The 18,793-nt window shown below is 47.1% G+C and overlaps 2 protein-coding genes across 16 annotated transcripts; one reads left to right on the top strand and one right to left on the bottom strand.

Moving 5' to 3' along the window:
- Positions 1-1,223: 1,223 nt before the first annotated feature.
- On the bottom strand, positions 1,224-18,670 carry Shbg (sex hormone binding globulin). 9 transcript variants are annotated; one of them, XM_008767771.3, is made up of 10 exons: positions 18,520-18,658; positions 13,599-13,733; positions 8,084-8,250; positions 3,997-4,088; positions 3,653-3,842; positions 3,212-3,373; positions 2,863-3,022; positions 2,349-2,485; positions 1,830-2,037; positions 1,224-1,527 (listed from the first exon to the last, which is right to left on the bottom strand). In XM_008767771.3, exons 3-10 carry the CDS (start codon positions 8,228-8,230, stop codon positions 1,379-1,381), a joined length of 1,245 nt encoding a protein of 414 aa, XP_008765993.1. In that variant the 5' UTR covers positions 8,231-8,250; positions 13,599-13,733; positions 18,520-18,658; the 3' UTR covers positions 1,224-1,378. The 9 variants fall into 9 exon arrangements, with proteins under 9 accessions (XP_008765993.1, XP_017452502.1, XP_038941150.1 ...); XM_017597013.2 differs by having other exon boundaries at positions 13,599-13,710; positions 18,520-18,656; XM_039085222.1 differs by lacking the exon at positions 8,084-8,250 and having other exon boundaries at positions 13,599-13,710; positions 18,520-18,656.
- On the top strand, positions 9,039-11,159 carry Sat2 (spermidine/spermine N1-acetyltransferase family member 2). Of its 7 annotated transcripts, none has more exons than XM_039086317.2 (7): positions 9,039-9,136; positions 9,546-9,622; positions 9,786-9,837; positions 9,968-10,108; positions 10,177-10,278; positions 10,429-10,469; positions 10,785-11,159. In XM_039086317.2, exons 2-7 carry the CDS (start codon positions 9,557-9,559, stop codon positions 10,950-10,952), a joined length of 570 nt encoding a protein of 189 aa, XP_038942245.1. In that variant the 5' UTR covers positions 9,039-9,136; positions 9,546-9,556; the 3' UTR covers positions 10,953-11,159. The 7 variants fall into 7 exon arrangements, with proteins under 7 accessions (XP_038942245.1, XP_006246805.2, XP_008766059.2 ...); XM_006246743.4 differs by having other exon boundaries at positions 10,025-10,108; XM_039086316.2 differs by lacking the exon at positions 9,039-9,136 and adding an exon at positions 9,252-9,408.
- Positions 18,671-18,793: the final 123 nt, after the last annotated feature.

Raw genomic sequence — 18,793 nt, forward strand, 5'->3', positions numbered from 1 at the left:
AAACATGGAGCCTGAGGCTTGGTTGGGCAATAAGGTTCCCTTGGAGAGTGAGGGCTACCATAGTGTGTTTTGATTTTTAACAGGCTCTCCGGCTGCAGACGTCCTAGTGGTAGAGTGGCGGTGTAGCGTGCACATATTCTGATTCCATCCTCAGTACTACAACAAACAAACAAACCCGGCAGGCAGGTCTCTTTCAGTACAGGCAGGCCTCTTAGAGGGTAACAGTGAACTTCCGGAAGTCCTTCTCCACCTACACGAAGCACGCCCACTTTACGCAATCTTCCAGCCGGGGTTTCCTGCTGCTAGACAAGCACTCTACCAGGAGCAATAGTCCCAATCCCGGCCCCCTGAACTCTTTGATGGCAGAAATTTTTATGAATCTGCCTTTTCTTTCCAGTTGGAATCACTACAAACTTTTTTTGTTTGTTTAGTGGAAAAATGCAAACACTTCTGGAACAGCAACAAAAACGAAGCTAGGAGAGTTGCTGTTTTCTCTCCTGTTTTGGCCGTGCTGGGGACTGAACTCCGGGCCTCCCACGGGCAAGGAAAGCTTTTCACTCCGAGCTCTTTTTCCGCTCCCTCCTGGTCTTTCCCGGAACGACTGCACCATCTCTGTGTGACACTCTCACGCCCCCTGCTGCCCCTTCCCTGGACAGCAGTGGCCATGCCAAAGACCAGAATGACCTTAGACAACAAATTTCTATACTGATTTGAGAGATGGGAGCTGGAGTCTCAGAGTGTGGGTGTTGGAGAAGAGGGCAGCTTCCAGAAAGGGGTGCGTGTGCCTGTGCGTGTGCGTGTGTGTCTGTGGCTCCTGTGCCTGAGGCTCAGCCTAAGAAAGTTTTTCTTTTTTTTTTTTTTTTTTTTGGTTCTTTTTTTTTTTCGGAGCTGGGGACCGAACCCAGGGCCTTGCGCTTCCTAGGTAAGCGCTCTACCACTGAGCTAAATCCCCAGCCCCAAGAAAGTTTTTCTTATCCACAGGAAAACTCTCTTTGCCTTCCTGACTATGTCATAGCCTCATCAACTCTGTGCATTTTTGCAACACATACAACTTCCATTTATCCTTCCATTTGTTGCCCTTGGAAGCAAACCTGCCTCTCCTAAGGGTCTGTGAGCATCCAAAGGAAGCATGATTGTTTTGTTCTTCCTTATATCTCACTGCTTGCCTTACTGCCTGGTCCTCTGCCAGAGCACAGTAAATATTTGTTGAATAAAGGAGTCAGTTGCATCCAAAGTTCTTTTTTATTTTTGAAGGCAGGGTTTCATGTAGCCCAGGCTGGCCTCAAACATGTCATATAGCCAAGGATAACCTTGAGGTCCCAATTCACCTCTCCGGGATTTAAGGATGTGCACAGCCGTGCCTGCTTCTCAAAGGGGTTTAGTGGGAGGTGTGGGTATCATTGCTAGGGCTCTGAGGGCAACTATGAGTCCAGATGTCCTGGCTTCTGCTCAGGGCTTTGTCTATGTCCAGTCTCTGTCCTTGTACCCAAAGGTCACTCAGGCAAAAGGAAGCAGAAGAGTCCTCTCCTAGAGAAGGAGGTTGGTAGAGCATCAGGAGGATGGTGTAGAGCATATATGTACACCATGCCTGGCTCCCCCGTCTCCCCTTCCTATTCCAGTTTTATATTCTAGTTATAGAACCATAGGCCTCATGAATGATAGGCTTGCACTCTGTGTTTGAGCAACACACACACACACACACACACACACACACACACACACACACACAAGTCATCCCTCTCTTTCCTCCCAGCGGTTTCCTGCCCCTCAGAATGTGTTCCCTCTCCTTCAGCTAACATACTTATGTGACTTATGTGGCATTTTCTTACCTGGTAAAGCCCCAAGGGAGAGATGGCCCTGAGGGTGGGACCAGAGTCTCCAGAGGGAGGCAAGTCTTAAAAGAGATGTAGAAAGGACCTCCATCTTTGGTCCTTGGCTCAAGGCTACTTTGAATACATCCAGCTTCAGTTGAAGAGGGAGTCCCACCGCCAAGGGTAAAGCTAGTTTAGGTTCTGCTTCAGAAGACAGAACCACCGTCTGCAGTGGGTGGGGTAGAGATAGGCATTAAGACGGGAAAGAATGCAGGACCTCACAGTCCCTCTAACTACTTTAATTCAGCCTCTGATCTATATTCCCATGCAGCTTCCTGGTTTGAACTTCTATGAAACAATATCCAGCCCCAAGTAAACATGCATTCTAGGTAAAAGCAGTTTGCATTCTGTGGATATGTCCCAGGCATGCATGCTGATCACAATGCCCCCTTAAGCCATTCTACTATCAAAAGCCTCCCTTGCCTCATTTCCCCATAATCCACTAAATCTAGCCAGCATCCCATCCTGTCCCTTTACTTGGTCTTGGAGGTGAAGGGTGAGCCAAGAAGAATTTGTCCCTGTCCCAAGAGTAAGGAGTCGTCCTGCTCCATCCACCAGCTTAAATCCCAGCTCCAGAGAAAAGGTCCAGGGGTCTGTGTGAGGCTGGGGAATGTCTGGGGGGAGAGATGATCCTCCTCAGGCCTTAAGATTTGGGTTTTGGGGCTGGGGATTTAGCTCAGTGGTAGAGCGCTTACCTAGGAAGCGCAAGGCCCTGGGTTCGATCCCCAGCTCCGAAAAAAAAAAAAAAAAAAAAAGAACCAAAAAAAAAAAAAAAAAAGATTTGGGTTTTATGGGGTTGGGGATTTGGCTCAGTGGTAGAGCGCTTGCAAGGCCCTGGGTTCGGTCCCCAGCTCCGAAAAAAAAAGAAAAGGAAAAAAAACAAAAAAACAAAAAAAGATTTGGGTTTTATGGAGAGGTGAGCATAGTGTTTAAGAGAGACAGCAGAAGGCAGAGCTGGCCTTGGAGGAGAAAGAGACTTTCAAAAGTCTACCTTGGAGACTGAATTCTGCATGGGTCCCTGGAGGGAAGAACAGTCCAGGTTGCAGGTCCACATCACAGTTCCCAAGGCTAGTTCGGGCAGAGGTTGAGAGCTGGGCCTGGTGGCCCAGCCAGATATCTCGGCGTATACAGCCATCCAGGGCAGGAACGAGCTAAAAGTGGGTGGGAGTGGAAGGGAGGGAAATTATTGGGAGGTGGAATTAGGGCATCTGAACCCCAAGCTGTAGCAAATTTCCTCAGAAATGCAAGCATTTAGCTTTTCTCCATGTAGCTTTTATTCGACTCCCCCTCCCTAAAATCTGAACTTAGATTTCCATAGCTTAGCCCCGGGATATAGTTACCGGAAACCGAAGTTTGGAAGTGGGGAGGAGGAGCCCCCCTAGTGCAATCCTCATGCTGAGCTGGGGATGGTCAGCCAGGGATGCAGAAACTTGTCTCAGGCATAGCATCTCTTTTCCATCCACCCATAGCAGCAGTGAATCCCCGTTCATCTTTAGCTCCACCTACAGGAGGTGGTGAGAAGCAGAATGAGAGGGCCCCGGAGCCTGTCTCAGGGGCAGCCTGGCACAGCAGAAAGAGGATGCAAGCTTGGCTCACGAAGACTGTCGCTTACTTACTGACTCAGCCTTGGGATTCCCATCTGACGGAAGTGGGGGACAAGAAGAGCTACTTTCCCAGGGATTGTGTGTTGCTGAGACACAGGACCACGCTGAAGGGATGCTCTTGTTCTTCCTCAAATCACATTAGGGTGACCCCTCCCCATGGAGGCAGAGTTCTCTTACCGGGTGCCATCTCCCATCATTCAGCCGAGGGCCAAAGCCTACTGTAAGCCGAGCCCAGAGATTGTGCAGCTGGATTTCAAGCTGGCCATCCCGCAGTCCCAGCATGAACCAGTCATCTTCAGTGTTGGTGTCCCCATAAAAAATCACTCCCTCTGGATCCCAGGTTCGAAACTCAAAGGAGGAAGAGGGTCTGGAAGGACACGGAAGGGGAGACTGTAGATGGGATGTGGGGGTTTCAGGGTTCTGGGAGAAAATATATAGAGAGTATAGAAAAGGGGAGAGGGCAGACGGGGTGGGAAGGGGAGGTCAGAGGACTGGGTTAAGAGGCCAAGTGGCTCCCTTACTTGCTGATTTTGGTGAGGTCAATGGTCAGAACAGTGACGGGCTCTTGTCCTGGGCCATTGCTGAGGTATTTAGCAGGAGAGTCCTGAGCACTCTGTCAGGAAAAGAAAAAAAAAAAAAAAAAAGAAAAAAAGCCAACCAGAGGCATTTCAGAGACAGAAGTACAGTTACAGGGTCAGAGGAGCAGAGGAAGAGAAAGGCAGGGCTAAAACGCAAGTTCATTTAAACACACAGAGGCTGAGAATCCTATCTCGTTCTTCTTTGCACCTGGATAGGGTCAATGTGTCTCAGGGTCCGTCCCTGGTGGGTGGGAGGCAGCGTCAATAGTAGCAACAACAGAAGCAGTCGGCAACGCAAGGAGGCCACCTCTCCCTTCTCCATAGTTAGCAGCTGTCCACCCAGTGGCTCAGAATATCTGAGGAGAAGCAGTGGGGGTAGGTAGCCTCTCACATGGGTGGTGGAGGGTTAAAGGTTGCTCCGGGGGAAGAAGGGGGGCAAGAGATAGGGACACTGACCCTGACCATGCGGCCCCTCTGAAGGCAGATGAGATGAGGGACAGAGTCCTTCCACTACTATCCCCTGCAGCCAGGACATCTATGGAGAACATCTCTTCTCCTCCACTGTTATCTAGTGTAGCTCCTCCAAGCCTTCCTCCCACAAGGGGAGGCTATCTAGGTTACACTTGAGATCTGGAAACAATTCTCCCTGCGTCTGCAACGAGCATCCTCTGTCGAGGCTAATGTTGAGGTGTGGAATCCAGAAATCTTGCTGACTGACCTAGGGAGACACACTTCACTTTTGTGCTTCAGTGACCTTGTCTGTTAAATGAGGAACATAATCCTTCTTCTATGGGGCTGCTGGGAATGAGGATCGAGACAATGCAGGCAGAATGCCCGGGATCCGACATGAATGCCTCCCTTAGATTTCCCAGACCTATGAGGTTGCTCTCACAAGAAAGTATTGTCTTTCTGTGTTTAATGGATACTATGAAGAAATCTGCCTATAACCCAAGCACCCAAGGTTGAGACAGCAAAATCATGAGTTCAAGGCCAATCTGGACCACACAGAAAGACTATTCTAAATGGTGGGAGTGTAGATGGCTCAGTGTGGGTAAAAGCATCCCCAGCCAAGCCTGATGACCTGAGTTCATTCCACAGGATGCACACAACAGACGGAGGAAAACGACTCTGAGAATTGTTCCTGACCACCATATACACAGGTCTGCACACGTGTGCACAGGCATATTACACACATGCGCGCACACACACACACACACACACACACACACGTGCATGCATGCACTGGAACAAATGTTTTTTTTTTCTTAAAGGAAGGAGGAAATAATAAAAAAAGCAACAAATATTTCTAGTTGGGCATAGCTGTACATCGGTTTAATCCTATTGCTTGGGAGGCAGAGGCAGGTGGATCTCTGTGAGTCAGCCTGGTTCACACTGGGAGTTCCAGGCCAGCAATAATTAATTTTTAATTGTGTATATATGTCTATGGGATGAGGCCCCAGGCGCCAGAGGAGGTCAGAAGAGAGGTTGGATCCTCTGGAGCTGGAGTTACATCGTTTGTGAGCCTCTCCATCCGGGTGCTAAGAACCAAACTCACTTTTTTTTTTTTTTAAAGATTTATTTATTTATATGTAAGTACATGTAGCTGACTTCAGACACACCAGAAGAGGGCATCAGATCTCATGACAGATGGTTGTGAGCCACCATGTGGTTGCTGGGAATTGAACTCAGGACCTCTGGAAGAGCAGTCAGTGCTCTTAACCACTGAGCCATCTCTCCAGCCCTTCCAAACTCACTTTTACTCTGCTTGTCTGCTTGTCTCTCAGCATGTGTGAGGCAGAGGCAGAGGCAGATCGAGCTCTGTGTGTTAGAGGCCAGCCACTTCTTTTTTTTTTTTTTTTGTTCTTTTTTTCGGAGCTGGGGACCGAACCCAGGGCCCTGCGCTTCCTAGGTAAGCGCTCTACCACTGAGCTAAATCCCCAGCCCGAGGCCAGCCACTTCTGTGCAGTCATTTCTAGACCAACCAAGACTACATAACCCTGTCTCAAAAAAAAAAAAAAAAAAAAAAAGGTGGGGGCTGGGGAGATGGGAGATGGCCCAATGGCAAAGGGCACAGGCTGCTCTTCCAGAGGTCTTGGGGTTCAATTCACAATTTGTGATCGCTTGTAACCAACTATATATAACTCTAGTTCCAAAGAACCCAGTACCCTTTTTTGGCCTCTGTAGGTACCAGGCATATAAGTGGTTCACCCATGCACATAAAATAAAATTAAAAAATGTTAAATTATATATTAAGGACTGGAGAGATGGCTCAGCAGTTAAGAGCACTGGCTGCTCTTCCAGAGGTCCTGAGTTTGATTCCCAGCAACCACATGGTGGCTCACAACCATCTGTCATGGAATCTAATACTGTCTTCTGGTGTGTCTGAAGACAGCTACAGTGTACTCACATACATAAAATAAATAAATAAATCTTTAAATTATATATTAAAAAGAAAGTTATGTTGGGCATAGTGGCACAGGCCTTTAATCCCAGCACTTAGGAGACAGAGGTAGGCGGATCTCTATGAGTTTGAAGTCAACCTGTACACAGTGAGTTTTAGGACAAACAGATACATAGTAAGAGTCTGCCTCTCCCGGTTGGGGGTTTAGCTCAGTGGTAGAGCACTTGCCTAGCAAGCACAAGGCCCTGGGTTCAGTCCCCAGCTCCTAAAAAAAAAAAAAAAAAAAGACTCTGCCTCTCCCCCCTCCAAAAAAAAAAGTTATAAAAAGAAACACCCAGGCTGGAGAGATGGCTTAGTGGTTAAGAGCACTGACTACTCTTCCAAAGGTCCTGAGTTCAAGTCCCAGCAACCACATGGTGGCTCACAAGCATCTGGAATGGGGATCTGATGCCCTCTTCTGGTGTGTCTGTAGACAAGAGACAGTGTACTCATTAAAAAAAAAAAGGGGGGGTGCTGGGGATTTAGCTCAGTGGTAGAGCGCTTACCTAGGAAGCGCAAGGCCCTGGGTTCGGTCCCCAGCTCCGAAAAAAAGAACCAAAAAAAAAAAAAAAAAAAAAGTGAAGAAAAAAAGAACCCAACACCCAATTCAGGTTGTCCAGTCTAGAAAATAAACACATAAAAAAAAAAAAAGAGTCATGGGGCTGGAGAGATGGCTCAGTGGTTAAGAGCACTGATTGTTCTTCCAGAAGTTCCAGGTTCAATTCTCAGCACCCGCATGGCAGCTCTCACAACTGTCCACTCCCTGGGGCTCCAATACCCACACACAGGCAGACATGCAGGCCAAACGACAACAAACAAACAAATAAATGGCAGCTGGAGAGATGACTCAGAGCGATGACTGAGTGGTTAAGGGGACCTAAGTTTGATCCCTGGAACCCACACAGCAGCTCAAAACCATCCATAAGCGCGGTTCTGGGCATGGGCATCCCCTTCTAACTTCTGAGGGCTACTGAGACAAATGTGGTGCACATATATACGTGCAGGCAAAACACTCAATACCCATACACATAAAGACAAACAAACACAGATGTGTGTGTGTGGTGGGGGAGATGTAATCATAGCTACTGAGGCTCAGAGCCAGAGTTCAAGGCTCAGCTGAGGAAATGACTCAAGAGTTTCGTTGGTGGTGCTGGTGGGGGTTTTTTTTTGTTTTTTTTTTCCGGAGCTGGGGACCGAACCCAGGGCCTTGCGCTTGCTAGGCAAGCGCTTTACCACTGAGCTAAATCCTCAACCCCGGGTTTTTTTTTTTTTGTTTTTTTTTTTTTTTTAAATAGTGGTGCCACTTCCTCCAACTCTGTCCGGTTTCAGACTTTTTCAAAAATTATTTTTTTATTTATTTTATGTATATGAGTACACTGTAGCTAGATCCCATTACAGATGGTTGCGAGCCACCGTGTGGTTGCTGGGACTTGAACTCAGGACCTCTGGAAGAGCAGTCAGTGCTCTTAACCCCGTGGAGTCATCTCTCCAGCCCATGACTCAAGAGTTAAAGGGCTTGCTGTATAAATAGGAAGTCGTGAATTTGGATTGCCCGCCACCCACACTACACCTGGGCGAAGTGGCACATACCTGTATCCCTGGTGCTGGGGAAGATGGAGTGGTAGAGGTACAGAGGTCAGCCAGCCTAGCAGGCTCCAGGTTCAGTGAAAGGATCCTCTCCCAAAGAGAGAGCAACTGAAGAAGACACTCAACGTTGACTTCTTGCTCCCCAAGCATTCACACGTACCTGCATGTACCTGTGCACATACAGCATACTCACAAAAAAGAAAATAGAAGAATTCAAGGCTAAGTGGATGTGGTGGCTCAGACCTTACAGCCCAAACACTTTGGAGGTTGAGGTAAGGAGACTGCTTTGAGTTTAAGGTGAGCCTCAACTACATAATGAGTTTCAGGCCAGTATGGGTGTTAGAGTGAGACTCTGTCTCAAAAAAATAGGTGGGGCTGGAGAGATGGCTCAGTGGTTAAAAGCACTGACTGCTCTTCCAAAGGTCCTGAGTTCAAATCCCAGCAACCACATGGTGGCTCACAACCACCTGTAATGAAATCTGATGCCTTCTTCTGGTGTGTCTGAAGACAGTGATGGTGTACTCACATAAAATAAATTAATAAATAAAAAAAAATAGGTGGACGTGGTGGCACAAGATTGTAGTCCTAGTTGCTACTGGAGAACAAGGGGTATTGAGCCCAGAACACCAAAGGTCTGAGGCTAAGTCAGATAATGGTGACATACATAATCCCACCACTTGGGAGGTAGAGGCAGGAAAATCAGGAGTTCTAGGTCATCCTTGACTACAAAGCAATTTTGAGCCTAGCCTGGGCCCTATCAGAAATAAAGGAGAAAAAAAGAATAAGGGACCTACCGGGACTTGTTACAGGACCTAATGTGGAAACATTGTTCCTTTGAAGACAACATTATGAACCACAAAACAGCTATAGGAAGCAAGTGTGGGGCTTTTTCAGCATGTCCTGAGGTACTGGATTTAATGTCCAGAATCAAAGGAGGAGGGAGGGAGGGAGGGAGGGAGGGAGGGAGGGAGGGAAACCCGCCAGAAGCAGACAAGGCTTCCACTGCCAATGACAGACAGCTACTGGAAACGGCTGAGGGTCTCGGGTGCCCCAGAGGTTAGAAGGCTAAGAGTGAAAACTAAAGCAGCGTAGGAGAGGCTTTTAAGCCTGGGGTATGAACGACACAAGCTGGAAGAGGAGGCTTAAGTAGTTCGGGCGCCGAGCCGAGTCACGGGACCCGCGAGGCGAGGCGGGACAGGGGGTGGGGGTGGAAAATGGTCTTAACCAGTAAGCTGATTGGCTGGAGAGAGGTGCGGAGGGGCACAACATTTAAGGCCTTTTGTGGCAGAAGAGACCACCAGGCGGGCTAGTCCGTCGGGCTGAGACCGGTTGGTGCCATAATCCTGTCTGGGAGCTCCCAACATTTCTTCTGCCCCTTGCTCCCAACCCTTTGAGACCTGAGCTGTAGGTCCTTTCTGCGGTTCTACAGACATGGGAATTGTCTTTGATCTTTGATTTTTGACAGTGAGGCTTAGGATGGCTTCCACGCGAATCCGAGAGGCCAAGGAGAGCGATTGTGGAGACATTATGAGGATGATTCGGGTGAAGACTGCGGGGGGTGGGGGGGCGGGGGAGCAGTGCCAGGGGCGCCGGGAGCAGCTTGGCTGGAGTGGGGAGAGTGGGAAATGAGGGTGTACCTTTGGATCCTGTTCTTAGAGCACCAGGGCCTTCCTGCCTTAGTGTTGTCTTGGTACTCCCATTATAGGAACTGGCAGAGTTCGAGAAACTGTCCCATCAGGTGAAGATCAGTGAAGAAGGTAGGTGGGACTGTGCACCTGGGTCCTGACTGAGACCGGAGCGGAGATCCGGGTTGGGGCTGGGGGGTGGATAAGGCGGTGGAAGGATGGATTCCTAGGATGGTAACTACCGGACCCGGCTTTAATCCAGGTTCCCGTCCTTCCCCGCCCCCCTCTGCCTTTTTTGTCATACCTCCGATCTCTGTAGCCCTGAGAGCAGATGGCTTTGGAGAGAACCCTTTCTTTCACTGTTTGGTGGCAGAGATTATTCCAGCCCCTGGGGAGCCACAAGGTAAGGAAGCCTCCGGGCATCCTCGGTGTCTTTCCCCCCAGAATCTTACCCTTCTCTCTCATTTTCAGGGTCCCTTGTGGTGGGCTACGGGCTCTACTACTTCATCTACAGCACATGGACCGGACGAAACATTTATCTGGAAGACATCTATGTGATGCCGAAATATCGGGGTACTGGCTGGGGCTAAGGGTGGACAGGGTGCCCACAGACCTACCAAACAGTTCTCAGACCCATTCCCTTTCCCTAATCTCAGCCTATGGCTTCCTTTGATACTCTTTCTATTCAAATAATAATTCCTCCTGTCCCTTTTTCCACTATAGGTCAAGGGATTGGTACCAAAATAATCAAAAAGGTGGCTGAGGTGAGCAAAGGGGTGGGGCTTACAAACTAGTTACAACCCCAAACAAAAGACAGCCAGTCAGCCAAACAAACAAAAAAAACCTGAGGGTTTGAGGCTGAATGAGGGCATGAGAAAGATTCTTCTTCTTTTAGTTGTTTGTAGTTCAAGACACGGTTTCTCTGTGTAGTCCTGACTGTCCTGGAACTTGCTCTGTAGACAGGCTGGCCTCAAACTCAGAGGTCTGCCTGCCTCTGCAGGAATTAAAGGTGTGTGTCACCACCACTGCCCAGCCATTCTCTTTTGAGCCCTGGGCAGTAAGTGTATGTCTTCCTACAGGTCGCTCTGCGTAAGGGGTGCTCCCAGTTCCGCCTGGCAGTTCTGAACTGGAACAAGAAGGCCGTGAACTTGTACAAGTTTCTAGGGGCTCAAGATCTGACCGAATCGGAAGGCTGGCTCTCCTTTCGATTTGAAGGAGAGGCAATGAGGGAGTTGGCCGGATGCTGACTTATCCCCCCTCTCTCTCTTCTTTGGGGTTACCATCTGGAGTTCCTAAGATTCACAGGCACTGACCTGGACAGACACTCACTCAGAGCCTCCCAGGATGCAGATTTCTAAAGTATAGAAAGAGTGGAAGCAAGCGGGGGAAGCCTTGTTGGGGACCACAAATAAAATACCTACTTTACCCTGATGGGTAGAGGATATGCTGCTGCAGCCATTTTGAAACCCTTCTGTTTGAATATTGCTCTGATGAGGGCTGGGACAGCCAAAAAGGCAGGGGTAGTGGTGGGCCCCAAGGACTCTGGACACCCTAGTCTTGGCTCTAGCCTGTTAGAAAGAAGAAGAAGGGGCTGGAGAGATGGCTCAGCGGTTAAGAGCACCCAACTGCTCTTCCAGAGGTCCTGAGTTCAATTCCCAGCAACCACATGGTGGCTCACAACCATCTGTAAAGAGATCCGATGCCCTCTTCTGGTGTGTCTGAAGACAGCTACAGTGTACTTATATATAATAAATAATCTTTAAAAAAAAAAAAAAGAAAGAAGAAGAAGAGAGCATAGGCAATGGCATGTCAGGCTTGGCAGTCATCTTCGGAACCCAAAGATATTTTAGGACTGACATGTTAAAGGTCACAGCCCCCAAGCTGCTGTCAGCATCTCAAGGGACACTGGGAAGGAGCAGTTGCCTCCCCTTAACTAATCAACCTCTAACAGGTAGGTGTGGTGGCACGGTACTGGGAAGCTGTCAGGAGTATGAAAATCTCAAGCTCAGGGGTGGGTTCGGGGCCCACCAGCAAAAGTGAGACCTGTTTCATTAAAAATAAATAAATTAATATTCTTATTACTAATTTGACATTAAACAAGAGCAAAACAAATCTTTAAGACACTGGAAACAATAAACAGGTTGTTTTCCTTCTTTTTTTTTTTTTTTTTGAGATTTATTTTATGTATGTGAGTACTGTGTTGCTGTCTTCAGACACACCAGAAGAGGGCATCTGATCCCTTTACAGATGGCTGTGAGCCACCATGTGGTTGCTGGGAATTGAACTTAGGACCTGCTCTTAACCCTGAGCCATCTCTCCAGCCGCCCTTCCTACACTCTTTTTAGACATGGTCTACACTACGTAGCTCTGGCTGGTCTGAAACTCACTGTGTAGACCATCAGACTGGCCTAGAACTCACAGATTTACTACTTCTGCCTTGAGAGTGTGGGATTAAAAGTGTGTGCCACCACCTCAGTCCTCTTTTGTCTTGTTTTGAGACAGTCTCTGGCCCAGACAGGCCTCTAACTCCGTGTAGCAGAGAATTGCAGCTCTCCCACCATGCCCACCTCACAGAGCTGTGAGGGGTGGAACTCGGGGCTGGCTAATGCCTGCTAGGAGGGCACGCGCCTTACCAACTGAGCTACATGCCCAGGGCCTGGCCCTTGTCCTTTTTTATTTTTTTTAATTAAAAAATAATTTATTTCCCTTTATGTGCCTTGGTATTTTACCTGCATGTATGTCTGTGTGCAGGTGTCAGATCTTGGAGGTGTAGATGGGTGCCATGTGGTTGCTGGGAATTGCACCTTGATCCTCTGGAAGGGCAGACGGTGCTATTAACTGCTGAGCCATCACTCCAGCCTTCCTTTTTTAGATTTTTGGTTTTTTTTTTTTTTTTCATTTATTTGTGTGTGGAGACAAGGATGCCATGGCTCATTCTAGTAATGCATGGGCACGGCATGCTCATGGTACACAGATATACACATAAGCAAAACACCCATACACATAATAAAGACTATATTTAAAAATAACAATTCAGGGCTGGGGATTTAGCTCAGCGGTAGAGCGCTTGCCTAGCGGGTGCAAGGCCCTGGGTTCAGTCCCCAGCTCCAGAAAAAAAACAAACCAGTTCATCCAGGATGGAGCCTGGTGATGCAGGTCTGTAATCCCAGATAATCAGGAGGGTGAGGCAGAAGACTTGAGAATTCTTAGAGATTTGGGGGAAATGCTGTCTCAAAATAAAACTAAAAAGATTTTGAAAACCAGGTACGGTGGCACAGGCACTTAATCCCAGCACACGGGGGGCAGAGGCAGACAGATCCCTGAGTTTGAGACCAGCCTGGTCAACAACACTGCCAGTTCCAGGACAGCCAGGGCTACACAGGAAAACCTTGTCTTGGAGGGAAAAAGAGAAAAAGGAAAGAAGAAAAAAAAAGAGCAATGCACTGTGGGGCTGGAGAGATGGCTCAGAGGTTTAGAGGTCTTGACCTTTTCCAGAGGTCTTGAGTTCAATTCCCAGCACCCAGCTCACAAATGTCTATAGTGGGATTTGATGCCCTCTTCTGGTGTGCAGGCACAAATGCAGACAAAGAATGTAAAAATAAAATAAAATTAAATTAAAAACTGTGTACCTGGGGCTAGGAAGAGCACCTGCCTAGTCTTTGATAGGCCCTGGGTTTGGTTTCAATGTAGAGGGCAGGGGAAATGGCTCAGTGGCTAGAAACAGCTTATGCTCTTCTGGAGGGTCAGGTTCTGGTTCGCTGGACCACACTTCCTGCGGGTCCGACATCCATCTACTTGGGCCTCAGGCCCATACATGGTGCGTGTGCATATGTTCAGGCAAAACACCATTAAGTTAAGTGTATGACAAATCATTTAAACAACAGAAATCCTACCTTTTCGAGGCAGACATGGCGACTCACATCTGTGATTCCAGAACTTGGAAAGATGAGGTAGGAGGATGAGTCAGAGGGCTAGCCTGTGTTCCACAATACGTTCTAGGCAAGCCTGAACCACAGAAGCAACTCTGTCTTAATAAACAAAAACCAAGGGGCTAGAAAGTGATCTAGCACTTAAGAGCACTGGCTGCTCTTGTAGAGGACACAGATTCAAATCCCATCACCCACATGGAGCTCATAACTGTCTTTAACTCCAGTTCCAGGGGATCTGGCACCCTTGCATGGACATATACCAGCAGGTAAAATACATAAAAATAAGTATATTTTTTAAAAAGACCATTAAGTCATACCTTCCCAATTCTGGCATTCTGCAACAGATATACTCCTCTGGATTGAATACCCAATATTTAAAAAATCATCTAACTTTAAAAAATATTTATTTATTTAATGTATATGAGTGCTCCTTCTGCACGTACACCTGCTTGCCAGAAGAGGGCATGGGTTCTCATTACAGATGGTTGTGAGCCACCATGTGGTTGCTGGGAATTGAACTCAGGACCTCTGGAAGAGCAGACAGTGCTCTTAACCACTAAGCCATCTCTCCAGCCCTCTGATTATTTTTTTAAAATACAACTCAGCCAAGAGAACAAGATCCAAATTCAGTTTTTCCTATACCTATCACCTTCATTAACAGAACACTGTTATGACCTTAACAATTATAGAAGGGGCTAAGAAGATGGTTCCATCAGTAAAATCCTTGCCTGGAAATATGAGGACCTACATTTGAGTCTCTATCACTTGCATAAAAGACTGGTACTGTAGTGTGCATCTGATATCTCAGTGCTGGGGAGGTGGAGACAGGGACTCATGAAATGGGTGAGATACAGGTTCATTGTGAGAGCCTTTCTCAAAAAAATATGATAGTACCAAGGGTGGTCAGGCATGTCTTTGAGTCAAGCACTCCAGAAGTAGGGGCCAGTGGATCTCTGTGAGTTCCAGGATAGCTAGGGCTCTGTAGAGAGACCATGACTCGAAAACAAAAGACAACCAAAACAACCAAATGTATGAATAAGATGGTGAGGCTGTTGAGATGATTCTGTCTAAGGGCCTGAGTTGGCTCTTAATAGTCGTGCAATGGTACGTCTGCCCCCAACAAATAAGTATAATAAAACTTAAAAAGAAATGAAAGTTAATCGAGGAAGACTTCAGCCTTGGCCTTTAACCTCCACACCCATGCAAGCACATGAAGTACACACATCTGCGTGCACACAGAGACCAAGCACAGCTAGCACTAATCGTTGTTAGTGTTGAAAGTTGTTGAACTCAATTGTTTTTAACACCACCTGCCTGGAGAGGGCGCAGCTCCCACAGGTTATGGGCTCACTCTCCACAATTGCCTCTATCATTGAGTTCAGGTGCCAAAGTCAAGTCCCAGTCATTGTTTTAGCAATACTTCCGACCAACTGGTTATAAATCAGGTTACCACAGCCTGTCTTCAGATCCAGTGAATCTGCTAGAATGGCCCACAGAATTAGCAAACAAGTTTACAGTTTACTGTTGAGGATGTTACTGCAAAGGTTACATATGAAATGTTTGGGGTGAGGAGGAACAGCGTTAAGTTGGAGCATCCTGACGAGGTCCAGGTGGGCCACCATCCAGAAAACTGCCTATGTGCAGCTTTCTGGAAGTTCTCAAGCCTGTTTGGATATTTTTTTGTTTTAATTAACACATCAAATACATGTGTACTTGTACCACAATACATGTGCTACCTTGCTCATAATATACCTGTCCACAGCCTTCACCCATTTCTTTCCTATGCTGGTGCTCTTCTCCTCAGAGTCTCTCTCATTTCCATGTCCTGTATATCAGCATATGTGTATATATGCTGTTGAATCTAGCTTCAGTGAGAAAAACCTCAGTACTGTCATTACCTCCTTTCCCATTAAGGATCCGTCTTCTCTCACAGTCTGCTTCCATCATCGTGTGTGTGTGTGTGTGTGTGTGTGTGTGTGTGTGTGCGCGCGCGCGCACGCATTTTTTTTAAAGATTTTTATTTATTTTATGTATATGAGTACACTGTAGAGTGAGTACACTGTAGCTATCTCCAGACACACCAGAAGAAGGTTTTGGATCTGGATCCCATTACAGATGGTTGTGAGCCACCATGTGGTTGCTGGGAATTGAACTCGGGACCTCTGGAAGAGCAGTCGGAGCTCTTTTTTTTTTTTTTTTTGGTTCTTTTTTTTCAGAGCTGGGGACTGAACCCAGGGCCTTGCGCTTCCTAGGCAAGCGCTCTACCACTGAGCTAAATCCCCAACCCCGCAGTCGGAGCTCTTAACCACTGAGCCATCTCTCCAACCCCTGTGTGTGTGCATTTAAATATAAATTCTGGATGTGAGAGAAAGTACGTAATATTTGCCTTTTCATGATTGAACCTAGGGTCTTACATCTGCCATGGCAAGTGTTCCACTGTTGAGCTAAACACATACACTGCGGCATTTAGTTTTGAGTTAGGGTCTCATGAAGTTAAACAGACTGGCCTCAGTTTCACTCTATAATCTAGATTCCACAGAGTTGTTCTCCCACATACAAACATCAGGCACACACTACACACACATACACAAAGTAACAGTAATAACAACAACAACAACAACAATAATAATAATAACAATAACAACAACAAATAATAATAACAATAACAATAACAATAATAACAATAATAATTGTAGGCCTTCTGCCCTCTAACAGCATATTACTTCTATTTATTTAGTATGTTTGGAGTCTGCTATGTCTCTCAGGCTGGCTTGGAACTTGCAATCCTATTTTATCTGCCTCTCAAACGTTAGAATTACAGAAGACATCTACTATGCTTCTTTTTCTTTTTTGTTTTTTCAAGGCAGGGTTTCTCTGTGTAGCCCTGGCTGTCCTGGAACTCATTCTGTAGACCAGACTGTCCTCAAACTCAGAGATCTGCCTGCCTCTGTCTCCCAAGTGCTGGGACCAAAGTCATGCACCGCCACAACTACCTGGTTTAATAGGGCATATTAAAAACATACATTTATTTTTGTATGTATGTAGAAAGAACCTTTCCATAGCATGCTTGTGGAGGTCAGAGGATACCTTCCAGGACTCAATTTTGCCCTTCCACAGGACATTGTAGATGTTTCCAGTCTCGTAAACAAATATCCCTTCTTGCTGAGCTAACTTGTCAGCTCCTAATAGGCTCCCCTCCCCACCCCAAAGGTTTATTTATTTAACGAGTGCTTTATCTGCATGTACACCTGCATGCCAGCAGAGAGCACCAGATCACAGTACAGATGGTTTTGAGCCACCATGTGGTTGCCAGGAAGTGAACCCAGGACAGGGCAGGCAGTGCTCTTAACCATTAAGCCATCTCTCCAGCCCTGACTTTTTAATTTTTACATACATGAGTGTTTTGTCTGCATGTAGGAATGTGCCTACCAGATGTGTGCCTGATACCCACAGAGACCAGAAGGAATGTCCAGTCTTCTAGAACTGGAATTATAAATGGCTAAATTTTACTGTTTTCCATTTATTTTCTGTGGGTGGCCATGTACACATGCTTATGTGTGGCAGTCAGAGGAAAATGTGTGGGAATTACTTTTTAACTTTCCACCGTGTGGGGCCTAGAGATTGAACTCAGGTTAATCAGGCTTGACTACTACCTACTGAGACATCTCCCAGGCTTTAAAAAAATATTTTTTGTTGTAATTTTTGAGCCATTGTCACTAAGTATCCATGGCTGTCCTGAAATCATAAGTAGACCAGGATGATCACAAACTCACAGAGATATGTCCTCCTCTGACTACTGCTAATAAAACATCTTTTTTTTTTTTTTTTTTTTTCCGAGCTGGGGACCAAACCCAGGGCCTTGCGCAAGACCCTGGGTTTGGTCCCCAGCTCCGAAAAAAAGAAAAGAAAAAAAAAAGCATGCATCACCATGCCAGGCAAATTTAAAAATAATTTAAGCAGCATTATTAGCCAGGCCTGTGGTACTTGACTTTAATCCTAGCACGGGGGAGGCAGAGGCCCCTGAGTACATTGTAGCTGTCTTCAGATGCACCAGAAGAGGGCATCAGATCCCATTACAGATGGTTGTGAACCACCATGTGGTTGCTGGGAATTGAACTCAGGACCTCTGGAAGAGCAGTCAGCGCTCTAACCACTGAGCCATCACTCCAGCCCCTAGCTGACATCTCTCCACTTAACATTCCTTATTTTTACTTAAAAAGAAATTCTGTTATATGTGTGGGTGACCATGAATGATGTCATATGTGTGATGGTCAGGAGACAACTTGCAGGAGGTGGGGGATATCTCCTTCCATCTTGTGGGTCTAGGAATACAACTCCAGTTGTTAAGGTTGATAGTTGAGCCATCTTTCCAGGCCAGGATGTTTTAGTTACTCTGTGACAATTTTTCCTGTTTTGAATCTCCTCAGCATTTATGTATCAGGTTATGTGGCACTTTGTTTTTCACAGGGCATTGAGTTTACTAGAATATTAGAATCAACTTAGGGCAAGCATGGAAATGACATGCCTGTAATTTTTGCACTTGGGAGGCGAAGGTTGGAGGATCAGGAATTCAAGGTCATTCCCGCACTACACGGTCAGCCTAGGATACAGGAGACCCTGTCTCACAAAACTTAAAAAAAAAAAAATCTACTCAAGCCAAGAACCGTGACTCTTGATTCTCCTACGGATGCAGAGAGTCAACACATGCGCATGGACACCAAAGCCCAGCGCCTGCGCACTGGGCAGTTTTTTTCCTTTCGGTCCCAACCCTCCCAGCCCCCCTTTGGAGTGTGCGCACCGAGAAAGACAAAGGTGGTGAAAGTGACCAAGCAGTCATTCCGGCGCATGCCCATCCCTAAATTGCCCAGGCTCCATGGGGGCTCACTTTGTGGAGGCGGAAGTCCAATCCGACGGAGCGAGCGCGGCCCCTCTCTTCCCTTGATTGGTTTGCTTCCAGTGTTGTGGGGCGGGGAAAGGAAGGGACAGGGACAGTGGAAGGTTGGAGCGGTACAGATAGAGCGCTCATCTCGTTCTGCGCAAGCGCAGAGACGCGACCAGGAGGGGGCGTGAGAGAGTGCAAGAGAATGTGGAAGCCCTGACGCGCTGGCGAGCGGGAGCTAGGTCGCTAGCCTAGACGCCTGCGCCTTGGCCCTCCGGCT

Source organism: Rattus norvegicus, chromosome 10, assembly GCF_036323735.1.
Source record: "Rattus norvegicus strain BN/NHsdMcwi chromosome 10, GRCr8, whole genome shotgun sequence".
NCBI lineage: Eukaryota > Metazoa > Chordata > Mammalia > Rodentia > Muridae > Rattus > Rattus norvegicus.

Coding starts and splice junctions, on each gene's coding strand:
- Shbg (XM_006246586.5), bottom strand. CDS start 4,601: ATGTTCTCCATAGATGTCCTGGCTGCAGGGGATAGTAGTGGAAGGACT. Junction 3,374..3,652: donor ATGATGGGAGATGGCACCCG/GTAAGAGAACTC, acceptor CACCTCCTGTAG/GTGGAGCTAAAGATGAACGG. Junction 1,528..1,829: donor CTCCCTTGGGGCTTTACCAG/GTAAGAAAATGC, acceptor CTCCTTCTCTAG/GAGAGGACTCTTCTGCTTCC.
- Sat2 (XM_039086317.2), top strand. CDS start 9,557: ATGGCTTCCACGCGAATCCGAGAGGCCAAGGAGAGCGATTGTGGAGAC. Junction 9,838..9,967: donor GGTGAAGATCAGTGAAGAAG/GTAGGTGGGACT, acceptor GCTTTAATCCAG/GTTCCCGTCCTTCCCCGCCC. Junction 10,279..10,428: donor TGTGATGCCGAAATATCGGG/GTACTGGCTGGG, acceptor TTTCCACTATAG/GTCAAGGGATTGGTACCAAA.